At 41.2% G+C, this 12,502-nt stretch overlaps 2 protein-coding genes across 2 annotated transcripts in view; both read left to right on the top strand.

The window, feature by feature from the left end:
* Positions 1–12,502, top strand: part of vax1 (ventral anterior homeobox 1) — a 95,542-nt gene that overhangs the window by 62,406 nt on the left and 20,634 nt on the right. The gene's annotated exons all lie outside the window — the stretch shown is intronic.
* Positions 1–12,502, top strand: part of shtn1 (shootin 1) — a 34,328-nt gene that overhangs the window by 584 nt on the left and 21,242 nt on the right. The window contains exons 2-4 of the mRNA XM_052081103.1: positions 2,069–2,121; positions 3,449–3,509; positions 8,039–8,133. Of these exons, the coding sequence (XP_051937063.1) occupies positions 2,069–2,121; positions 3,449–3,509; positions 8,039–8,133 (209 nt within the window). The remainder of the gene's footprint in view (positions 1–2,068; positions 2,122–3,448; positions 3,510–8,038; positions 8,134–12,502) is intronic.

Here is a 12,502-nt window from a genome sequence, read left to right on the forward strand (position 1 = left end):
CCAGTGCTGTGGTCGGCTCGGCCCCCTATTCAAAACGAATGCTGCGTTCGCGGAAGGTGGGAAGTCGAATCCTGCCATTCCCGACGATGTAAAGTACACGTGATCGCCCCTTCTTACTGGGCTTTCTGGGTGACGCTGTTGAAAAACAAAACAAACCCACCCCCGTTCACCCCCTTTGAAGATAAAATATTCATTCATTCATTCATTCATTCATTCATCTTCCGTACCGCTTGATCCTCACTAGGGTCGCGGGGGGTGCTGGAGCCTATCCCAGCTGTCCTCGGGCAGTAGGCGGGGGACACCCTGAATCGGTTGCCAGCCAATCGCAGGGCACACAGAAACGAACAACCATTCGCACTCACACTCACACCTAGGGACAATTTAGAGTGTTCAATCAGCCTGCCACGCATGTTTTTGGAATGTGGGAGGAAACCGGAGCACCCGGAGAAAACCCACGCAGAACATGCAAACTCCACACAGGGAGGCCGGAGCTGGAATCGAACCCGGTACCTCTGCACTGTGAAGCCGACGTGCTAACCACTTGGCTACCGGGCCGCCAGATAAAATATTAATTTTTGTAAATATATTATGGACAATTATGAAGAAAGGTTGGGGTCAAAATGGGTTGTGATGAACCCAAACAATAAACAATTTATCAGAATCAGCAAACTTTGTTTTTTACATTCACCTTGAAAATTTTGAGGTCGAAACTGGGACAATCTGAGTGGTTTAACTCCAATTTTCCACCTACCTCGAATGCAGCAATACATTTCTGGGCAAACCATCAAATACAAGCCACCCTCCCGTACTAAGATGCAAATTTTTCAACATTGACAAACGGAACAGCACCCATATTATGCCATTTCATCAATGTTCACAAATAGAATGGCCAGAAAGTTGGCACACTATATATTTTATAAAAACAAGAATGCATTTTTCAATCATTTTCTATGAATGAAAAAATATATTCGAATCGAATTGCACCAACATGATGAAAACTACACTTCACCAAGGAGCACACGTACTGCACTCTTGCACTCGCAGTACATGCTCAGACCAAAATAATATTCAAAAACTAATGAATAAAGTACAAAACACAACAGAGGTCTGGATGGTTGCGTTATGCATCCCATAATGCCCTGTGCCAAATGCAAACAACATAATTTTGGATAGAAAACATGGCGTTAATATGAGGAAACGCCACACTTTGGTATGGTAGAAAGTCGTGTGGACTCGGGTGCCACAACAAGAAGGGGCAAACGAAAGCTACCAAAGGAAGAACCAATTAAACCAATTAAATTGTCACGCCGGCGTTTGGGTGGAAGGGTTGCCACAAGCTAGTGCACCATTCGAAGCACACTTTCTACAGTGAGGCCGAGACGCCCTGCATTGGCATCCCCTCCTCGCCCGCCCTCAACTACGGATGCAGGATGTCCCGTGAGACTGTGGCGTGTATTCCGGTGAGCGCCGCGTTGCAATTTTTGAAAGTTGCAAGGACTCAACAGTGTAGTGCTCCCTATTTTAGGAAATACAGTGTTTTATGATTCTTGAATATCTTCAGTGTTACTGACAAAATCCTGTCAGTACTCCAAAATCATCACTTTTCAGGAGACCACCAAAACATCAATTTTTTTCAACCATTAACATTGCAACATCAAAGAGAGCAAGCCATAATTCATTAAAAAAAAGAACACCCACACGTGCTTACTAACCAAAAGTATAGATTTCTGAAAAAACATCAAATCTACCAAATTGTGACAGCAGAAGTTTCAGCCTGATGTGAGGGATTAGTTCCGTATGATTTGGGAACTGTAAAACATGTACAGTAGGTGTATATTTATATTATTGAGGAAATGGCTTTCTTATAGTTTTTTTTTCCTTCAGCCTTCCACTGTTCCACTCAAGTAACACGAGAGGAATTAGTCAGCGCGTGAGAAGATATCACATGTTTTCAAAGTTCCCCTCTTCTCAATATACGAATCGGAAAGTGAGGGGGAGCTTTGACTCTTTTGTTTTTTTGTGGGTTTTGATTTGACCATGGATGGCTGGCATCCTTTGCTTCCCACAGCTATCCAGGAATATGAAGGCCTGCAAAGGAGACATGAAGCTGCAACTAAGGAGGTAAATATAATTTAAAATGACATAGTCCACGCCATGACCAGGTCCTTATTGACACAGTCATAGCTGTGGAAGCAGATCATCTTATGAGTTTACATTCTCATTCATCCAGGTCATTTCCTTACCCTACAAACCCTTTCAGGGTCAGTGATTACTACAGTGGACAGCTTGTCATGTTGTCATTTTATCATTATTGGTGCATGAAAGGGTTAAGAGCTCTTGTATGTTTTATCAATATACATTTGAAGAAAATGCAATGTCTGGTGTTCAAATGTATCTAGTGTGTTTGGAACATCGACATAATGGGCTGAGTTGCATACAACTGTACAAGGAATAGAGACAGCTCAAACAATTCTGCGATGACGAGGAAATGAGTGAGGGGCAAAACTATTCTGATGTGTCATCTATCAGGGGAACCGTGGTGCATTGCAGTAAACAATTTATATTTTGCACATACTGTAGATTCATTGTCATATCGAGACTACTTTCTATATTTTTCTCTCTAATCTGGTCATGATACTGTTTTCCTATGCGATTACAAATGAAATGTACTCTATTCATTTATAGGCCCGGTCAAGGGAATACCGCTGTCACCTTTTCGTTGTCTGTCCAGATGCTCCCAAAATTGGAAATCATGCTCAAACTCCAAAAAATGTTCATCATGTCGTTTTTCATCTACCCCTGCCACTTCACTTTGGGCGAGGAATGGCCTACACTCTGGTAACCCATGAAACAAATTGGCAACAGAACATTATAAAATGATCGCAAAAATGTAAAACGAATAAATAAAAAGAGAGAGCATTGTATGATGAAATATAACACAGCATTTATTTGTTTATTTTTTTTAAGGAATATTAATGGTCATCATAATTATTATTTATATGTAAAAGGGCATTATGATGGACGACTGGTTAGCACGTCCACCTGACAGCGCAGAGGTGCTGTGTGGAGTTTGCATGTTCGTCACGTGCCTTTGTGGATTTTCTCCGGGTACTCCGATTTCGTCCTACATTCCAAAAACATGCGTGGTAGGTCGATTGAAATCTTTACATTGTCCTGAGGTGGGAGCACAGCTGGTTGTTTGTGTATGTGTGCCTTGCGATTGGCTGGCAACCAGCTCTGTGTCCTCTGCCTACTATCCTAAGACATCTGGGATAGGCTCCTGTATGTCCTGCGACCCTTGTGAGGATAAGCGGATCGGATAATTCATGAGTGGACCAAGACAAAACAGTAAAAAAAATAAATAAATTGTATGTATAACCCCAATCAGGGGTTTGGTTTGGCCCAAAGGAACAAAACAGCATTCAAACTGTATGTTTGCCTCCCTTAGCGAAAGATACTGGAGGAGGAACGAGATGAGGCAATTAAGAGGCTCGATGCGTTTCAACAAGGTAAGTTATTTTAAATACATATCTGCAAATTATTTTATAAAAGTACATCCAGTTTGTCTGATTGGGAGTGTGTACTTTGTATTACGGCAAGGCAATCATTTGAAATGTAATCATGATTGACATTTTGGTCTATCACAATCATAGAAACATTAAATGTCAATCGCCATTATGTGTGTGCACCCTGTATACCACTTTTTTTTACTTGTGTCCTACTTTATAAATGACCAACTCAAAGACACACACACACACACACACACACACACACACACACACACACACACACACCATACGGCAGACATTTCTGCCGTAGCAATCTGATATCACTCCCACCAATCGCTGCAATTGCCTTCTGCTCGGGCCGTCGCTACCGCAACCTCAACGATGCTTGCCAGTTGTATTTTAATTCGAGTATTGAATCAATTGTAAGAAGACGAACCTGAACAAAATTCGCTCGAGAGAACAAGTGGCTTTAGAAAAGCCTTTAAACATGCACTCCCACCGCTCCACTTTCTCAGCTGGCTAGGCAGTCTCACTGTTTGCAACTCAGGTACAGTTACTTCATTTACGTTTGTCATGACTTCGTTATACAATGCTGAATTATTATTATTATTTTACTGTTCTGACTTCGTGGTTCATTTTTTTCTTTTCTGTCATTGTAAATTTCCCCAGTGTGGGACGAATAAAGGATATCTTATCTTATCTTATTCCAGGCAGCATTTATCTATAACAGACAGAGGGAACAACTGCCTCGAAAAGATGTCATAACTATGATGCATACACACCTGTGTGTGAGATCATCCTTTAGCAACGGTGCTTTGTCCACCCCCTCCAACCATGCAAGGGCTAGAAAGTGCATCTGAATAATCAATACTGTATCTCCAAATTTGAGACCATAGTCCTGAGTCGGAAAAGGGTGGGGTGCCCTCTTCAGGTCGGGAATGAGATCCTGCCCCAATTGGATGAGTTCAAAGATAATGGGGTCTTGTTCACAAGTGAGGGGAGGACTGGATTGGATAAACTTTATTGTCAAATATACTGTATGTGTAACATAAGCCGCAGACTGACAGGTGGATCGGTGCAGCATCTGCAGTGATGCGAACTTTGTATCGGCATCTCGTAGTCACGTAGCGAGGTGGTGGTGGCGGACCCCAAAAAGCAGGCAAGACGGAGGAGCAGGGTGAACTTGACGAGTTGTATTAAAACACAGAAAATGAATCCTGAACAAACAAAAAACAAACAAAAACAAAAAGATTCGAAAGTAACAAACCAAAACCATGGCTGTGGCAAAAAAATAATCTTACGGAATGTATTCCTTACTGTGATTTTATTTAGCCCCTCTCTGTTGTTGGTTCTGTTCAAACACGAAAACAAAGAATGTCGAATGCTGTTGCAGGTATTTACTGCTCACTGTGATTACAATCACCTTCAGTGCCCCTTCACCCCCACTACTTTTAGGGCCCCCTCCAGAGGACATTGTGTGACATCAAAAGAGTAACTGTTATCTCGAGCATCTGTGTTCCTGCCATCACATCACAGATCAGACCGAAGACAATAGTGGGTAGTGGCGGTCTGGTCTCACCTCACCACTCCCAACTTTTTCCAGATGACATGTACATTCCTTTGTTTCCAGGATTTGCATGGAGTCGTAACTGCCCGCCTCTCATTATCATATTGTCCCTATATATATTCTCATGACTGCATTTTTTTTCTAGGCTTCCTGATGAAATCTGAGACACTCAGGAGCCCGAATCGATTCGTGTTGCGTTGTGATAAACTTCAGAAAAGACGATGTCGTGTTGTGTCTTCTTCGACCTTATAGAGAAATAAAAGAACATGCGTCCGATGAGGGCCGAAAGGAAATTGACAGCTCCACCTCCTCTACAACTAACAGGAACAAAAACATGACAGTAGCCAACAGCAACAATGACCCGACAGTGAGTGCTCGGGCTGGGAGTCCTTTTAAAGCACTAATTACATAACGACCAACAGGTGTGCAGCTGCAGGGAAAAGCCCCAAAGTGCCACCTGTTGGTCACAAACCGAAACATGACAGTCGTGAAGACGGAGCTTTCGATTTACCCGTAAAACAAAAGAATCTCAAGTAAATAGCACTCCAAATAAGCATAATGGTAGCCTGCTCTATGGACTTTTTTGTTGGCTATACCATGTCATACAGTACATTAAAAACATTAGAAAGTCTGATTTCCTGTGATTGCGCACATGGCAGAATTCATTGCATCAAGGACCAAAGTAGAGACAATGCCACTCATTAATCTGTGCCTTGACAACAAATGTGGAAATGTTGGCGTCAAACAAATCTGACAACTACTAACTGGTGAGAGACTGCAAAATCTCATGATATTTAAAAGAAACATTGTTATGGTTTCACAATCACCACCATTCTCGAGCAGAGGTGCCCAACCTTTTTTGCCCCATGAACCGGTTTCATGTCAGACAATATTTTCAGGGACCGGCCTTTTTGTTATTTTTGTTATTTTGACTTCAAAATGGCGCCGCGAGAGTGGCTGCCTTTTCAGCAGCTCCTATATTTTGTTGTTCTACTTCTTCCTTTTATAACTTTGCTGCTGTGAATTTGGAATTTCTTCATTGCGAGACTAATAAAGGTTTTCTTATCTTATCTTTAGGCCAGATAGATACAACAATATAATATGATATGACATGCATGAAAAGTGTGGTATTTTCGAGACAAAATAATAAACACGAATCATGACACGAGGAACATCCTATCTGGCCGCAAAATTTCTTGGTCACCGTGGTAACATTTAAACGTGCCTTCAAAATAAGATACGCCGCAAATAAAAAGTGCATGAAAAATACGATTCACCATTGCCGTTTATAATGCAGAGTAGGCTTGGTGCGTGTGAATCTCCCGTTGAGATAAAGCCGTATTTGAAATAGGACTTCTGATACTGTCTAGTAATGTAGCCTTGTCTTTTTTGGAAGTCGTTTGCTCCTCTTCTGTATCCTGGCTGGGCCTTTTCCCCTTCCCGAAAAAAAATTTCAAAGACGTTTGTTTTTGTTTATGTGGTAACCTATCACATGACCGAGAAGCGTGCCATTCACCTGCGTCAAGAGTGACATACTGTCAACTGACATAACAGAGAACCTGGTAATTTTTCAAAATAAAACATCTTTCAGATGTAAGTTATTTATTCTTTCTGTGCAACCTGTCACCAAGTGACCCGGTCGCGGTCCGCGGCCCGGCGGTTGGGGACCCTTGCTCTAGAGCACCCCTAACAAATTGCCCTCCCACTTAACTAATTAAACATTAGGGCTGAGCCCGGAAAAAAAATAAGCCCTCGTTCCGTGACTATAGGCAACCCCCCGCCACTGCCACCTAATTAAGACCTTGATGAACACCACGATCCCCATCTATTCCTTCCGCCCTTCACATCAGCCTTCAATAGCACTTAGCTGCCAGTTTTTATATTCTCTGCCTCGCTTTCGACGCGATCTTCCTGTCACCGTTCATGCCCCGGGCACGCCGATAAATCTTCCAATGGACACCTTGAACTTAATGACTTGTTAATTGTGATTACTGCCAGCGATGATAAACAAACAGCAGTGTCGAAGTGATGAAAGTCAGCAGGGGCCCACTCGGCCCCCTCTGACACATCAAATATGGCAGTCTTAATTGTGAGTTTTGGCATCCCCCTTTATCACCATCATCATCACTCCATCTGTTTTCTTCTCTCTTTTTCTGGCTGTCTTTATTCATTCTCCTCTCAGGAAAGACAGTGATTACCCCTATGCCGATGGGCCGCATAATGGTATCAGCACCGCCAACAGAACGGTGAATTAAATTGTATCTGCAGCCACTGTGATGACGGGGGCAGATGCCTTTGTGGTGTTATCATTATAACACAATGGTCATGTTGTCATCAACCTTGCCATCGCCAATTGAAAAGGCATGATTGTGTGTTAGGGGGCTTTTTGTCCCGTCCTCCAGCTACTCCTCACCAACCCTGCCACCCCACCTCCAGCCGTTTTGTTGTGAATAGGAGCAATTTTCTAAGAGCTATGAAATCACGTAATAGCTCCTAATATGCAGCTGCTTGGCACAGTGAGGCAGCCTCTATTAACATGGAAGTCAAACATAATATGTGTTTTGGCTGGAGAAGTGCTGAATACACGAGCACGGGTGAAATTTATTCAAATGAAAAACGTCTGTAACTGTCATCGTCACAAACACAAACTGTTTGCTCTTTTTTTTTTAACATCTCATCCTCCATTTCAAATTCTGTCTTGTCTAAAGTGGTTTCAAAGCTTTTTGGAGAATCATTTTGTGGGGGAAATGAGTGGAGGGTCAAAACAGTTGAAAAAAGTTGCTGCACCCTTTATGTTCCTTTCAACTCTGACGGATTTTAAAGGCATTCATTGAAATGGCCCTTACTTTAATGAGTGTTTTCCCAAAATATGCTATTCAAACCACTGTACATGAGGATATCACACATCATCATTCAGCGCTTGTGCTTGATCAATTTGTTTCTCCTTCTTTCTCCTCCTTAGTTTCTACGATGGTCATTGAAGAGATCAACACCATTCAGGAGCAACTGGAGATCGAGAGGACGTGCAGAGGAAGCGCTGAAGCCCTGGCCTCCAAGGTGCACTTCTACATAGCATTTGATCCCAATGACTACAACACCTGTTTTTTCCCCCCTAACCCCACGTTGTCCGTCATTGTTTAGAATGACAAACAAATGTGACAAAAACAATGTGGGGAGAAAAAAAGGATCACTAGGTATGAACATTTGTCTAGCAAACATTGCACCAAATCCAGTGTAATTTCACAGTAATTTGATGACTTGGACAAACGCAAAAGCGGTTTGTGCCCAAATGGTTCTTGTCCTCTCCTTGTGTCTACTGAATTGCATTGTATTCTTTTGATTCAGAGCACAATTTTGGAGTCCTCGCTTAACTGTGAGTTATTATTTGAGAGTGATGCAGTCTAGACATAGTAGTTTGCAGCTTTTTATATCATAATTTCTCATTCAATTCCTGGACAAAAGCCCCAGGTTGCCAGATTCAAACAAATTTTGTCAAGTTGTAGTCTGTGGAAAAATTGATTGTGAATATTGACTGCCTTCCTAAATCTTCCCCATTGTCCTGGAACTTTTTATTTTCATCCCATTTCTGAGTTTAGTGATGGTCTAACTAGACTTTTATGTTTCCTGAGAGAGACTGAGATCATTACGACTTCTTGCAGGATCTTGAGAGGATAATGCTCAATCAGAGCTCTATAAACTGAAGTACTGTATTTTCGCACAATAAGGCGCTTCGAAGTATAAGGCGCCCCTTCAATGAATGGCCTATTTTAAAACAGTTTTCATATATAGGGCGCACCGCATTAATAAGGCACACAGGATAGAAGCTAAAATAGCGACTGCATTTGCGCTATGCATCAACTAGATGGAGCTACGCTAAGGGGAATATAATACAGCGTTATTTATATCGAGCCTTCACAATCGCTGCAGCTGGAACAAAGTCGTGAGAACTGGTCTCAAACACGGACATGAAACATATCAATACAAATGGCATGACAAAACAATAAATGAAAGACAAAAGTTAGGAAGACTACGGCTTCAACAAAAAGGTGCACTGGTGGGCTCACATCCACAAGGGGCTAAATATCCTTCAATGTCTTGTCTCCTTCTTCCTTCTTTTGGTCAGGAGTTAACTATGCTTTTGGTACTAACTTTGTTTCATAAGTCTGTTTTAGGGTGTGTTGGCGAATGCGCATGTGAATTAGTGTGGGTAGTAGTACCCTTTTAATTACAATTCCTGCTCATAATCACCACCAGATGTCAGAGGAACACTAACAGGGAAACAACTCAATGGGGAATATAAAGAGACTGTGTAACATACATAAGGCGCATCGGATTATACGGCGCACTGTTGGCTTTTGGGAAAATTGAATGCTTTTAGGTGCACCTTACAGTGCAGAAAACATGGTCATTTAAAAAGTAATGTCTTATTCTGATCACATGCATAACAGGGTGGGAGTAAGAGTTAATCAAGGCTAACTATTTCATGAAAAGGTTAAAATAGAAGAGAGTACATAACCTTGCTCGATCTATTCTTTTGGTCAACTGTTGATGATTTCGAGTCCAGCGTACTCATGGGATTCACTGCTTTCCTTTTCTTCTACCATGCTAAAAAGGTTTTATGGTCACAGGGTTCTTACATGAAATCTTATGTTTATTCAAACTAATTTTCCTGCAGTTACAAGAGACAGCCATGAATTTAAAAAAAGAAAAGACATTAGAATTTCATTTTAACAGTTTCATTTCCAATTCAGTTTGGTCGTTACTGTGGTGGGACAAGAGAAAATGGGTACTATTTGGTATTTTTAAAACTTTTATTAAACATTCTTTTCTCTGAGGTTTTTTTTTTTTTGTTCTCAATAAAATTTACTCGAGCAATTATTATTGCAAGCGACACTTGGGTTGGATGGTCAATTTTTCACAATCAAGCTAAAAAAATTTTCCCCCCGGAATCTGGGAGTAATTTGCATTTTCGATTATATTAATTTGTTTAGGACAAGGGCGACGCGGCGCGCGACTGGCGAGCACATCCACCTCACAGTGTCACAGGGCAGAGGACTTGAGTTCGATTCCAGGCTCCGGCTTTCCTTTGTAGTTTATATGTTCTCCCCGTGCCTGGTGGGGGGTTTTCTCTGGGTACTCCGGTTCCCTCCCACGTTTCAAAAACATGCATGGCAGGCTGATTGAACACTCTAAATTGTGCCTTGGTGTGATTGTGAGCACGAATGGTTGTTAGTCTGTGTGTGTGCCATGCGATTGGCTGGCAACCGGTTCAGGGTGTCCCCTGCCTACTGCCGAAGACAGCTGGGATATGTTTCACAACACGCGCGACCCTTGTGAGGATAAGCAGACTAGAAAATGGATGGATGGATGGATGGATGGATATACAAATTGAAGTCTATTTTGACATTTGTGTGTGTGTGTGTGTGTGTTCAGTGATGGTATGCTGGATGTGTTGAAATGCCTCAGATTCAATTTTCTAAACATTGCGATAAAGGCTCGCTATATCTGGTCATAGAGTTCCCAATGTTCATTTTGCATCTGTTAAAGAGCATTATATAAATGTTATTCTATGCTCTATATCCCGATAATTGCAAAGAAAGTTTTCGAGAAAAAGGCCTTCAAGCTTGTTTCACGAGGGTGCCGTGAAATATTCATTTTTGTCTGTTCTTTCCCATCTTCATTTTTTTCCCAACTATTTCCTTTTCTTTCTTCAGAAACCAGCATTATAAATTGAATTCATCTGCACTATATGATATGTTTATGTTTTTATTTGGAATGGGCTTCTGATTTTTACACGGTTGTCCTGATGATTGAACTTGTTGAATATGGCAATGTAATACACCAGCCTCATGTTGAATGGTTCAATCTGAAAATACGGTTCAAAAGGTTCAGAAATGGTTGATGAATAACTTAAAAATATATGAATAAAATATGAATAACTAAAAATATACATAGAAGGAGAGATTCTGCCTATTTCTTCATCTACATAGTCCTCTTCTGATTTATGTTTTTCCACGCCTGATCATAGCCTTTGCATGTGCTCTGCCATTATAACTGATTGCAGGGCAAAAGAAAAGAAGAAACAGCTCAACTGCCCTGTTAGTTGCGCGGCTACCTTATTTTCTTGCTCCATTTTCCTGATTGTAAATACAAACTGACTGCCACTTCACACATTTGAACATTTGAATATGAGTTCCGTTATGTCTAAGTGACATTGGCTTTGTGTTTCAATGTTGTCCATGGTCGCACCTTGTTTCATGTATCAACTTTATGTTGTATTAAATGAAAACAGTGCTTACTAAATAGTACTGTGGTCCACTAAAAACACAAATTACTGAAGGTGACATTTATTCTTGTCATGTTTCCAGAAACCAGAGACCTACAATTAGTTCATCAAGTCATCATATTACGCAATTCGATCCAGATTCTCACAGTCCAAAACGCTCAGGGTCACAGGTGACATTATTATTGCCACTGACTGTCACCATGCATTTTAGTCCTTGAAAAGGTATCATCATATAGTACGCAGTAAAATATCTCCACATATCTCTTAATCATGTTCTGTCCATAGAGGTTGAACGACCGCATGAGGGGCTTTTTACCATTTGAATAATTGTCCGACTTTTTGGTTGGCAGCAAGTATCCAGTGATCCCTCGCCATTTCGCGGTTCGTTTATTGCGGCTTCAGTGTATCACGGATTTTTTCAAACATATTCATAAGATAACATTTAAAAAAAATGTGTAAGAGAAGCAGTGAAAGTCAGCAAAGCAACGATGAGTCACATAGAGTAACATATGCAGTACATGTGGGTTGGGGGGGGGGGTTTGAGAAGATGTAAAGCCATGTTGATTGACTGCGCATCTTCTTTCTGTCTTACACGTGGGTTACTCTTTGATCTTTAATTGTGTTATTAAATTAAAAGTGTTGTTAGATGCTGCTAGTGTGTGCGTGCACGTGTCTGTGTGTATGTGTGTGTGTGGCTGAGAGAGAGAGAAAGAGAGAGAGGATGCTTATAAGAACAAAAGCAGGTCTCTTCCATCCTTAATTGTCTAATCATCCTTAATTGACTAATCATAAACACGTCTGCTTCACGCAGTGGGATGCTGGTCCATTTGTGTGTGCATGTGTGTTTGTGTTAGTGCGCTCTGCTCAAGGCAAAGGCCCACGTGGGGCTTTTTTTTTTAATGTATATGTTAATTTGTCGCTACTTCGCGGATTTTTGTTTATGATGGTGGTTTTGGTCCCCATTACCCCCGATAAACGAGAGATTACTGTAAATGACTTTTCTTCTTTTTTTTAAACTTTATGATAACCAGCTGTTGATCACCAGTTTAATATCCTGTTAGTATTTTACATAATGAACCCTCCCACATCAGTGAGAATTATTCAGTGTGGTGAATATTATTAAATATTTTCTGCAGTATA

This window comes from Hippocampus zosterae, chromosome 11, assembly GCF_025434085.1.
Source record: "Hippocampus zosterae strain Florida chromosome 11, ASM2543408v3, whole genome shotgun sequence".
Taxonomy (NCBI): Eukaryota; Metazoa; Chordata; class Actinopteri; order Syngnathiformes; family Syngnathidae; genus Hippocampus; species Hippocampus zosterae.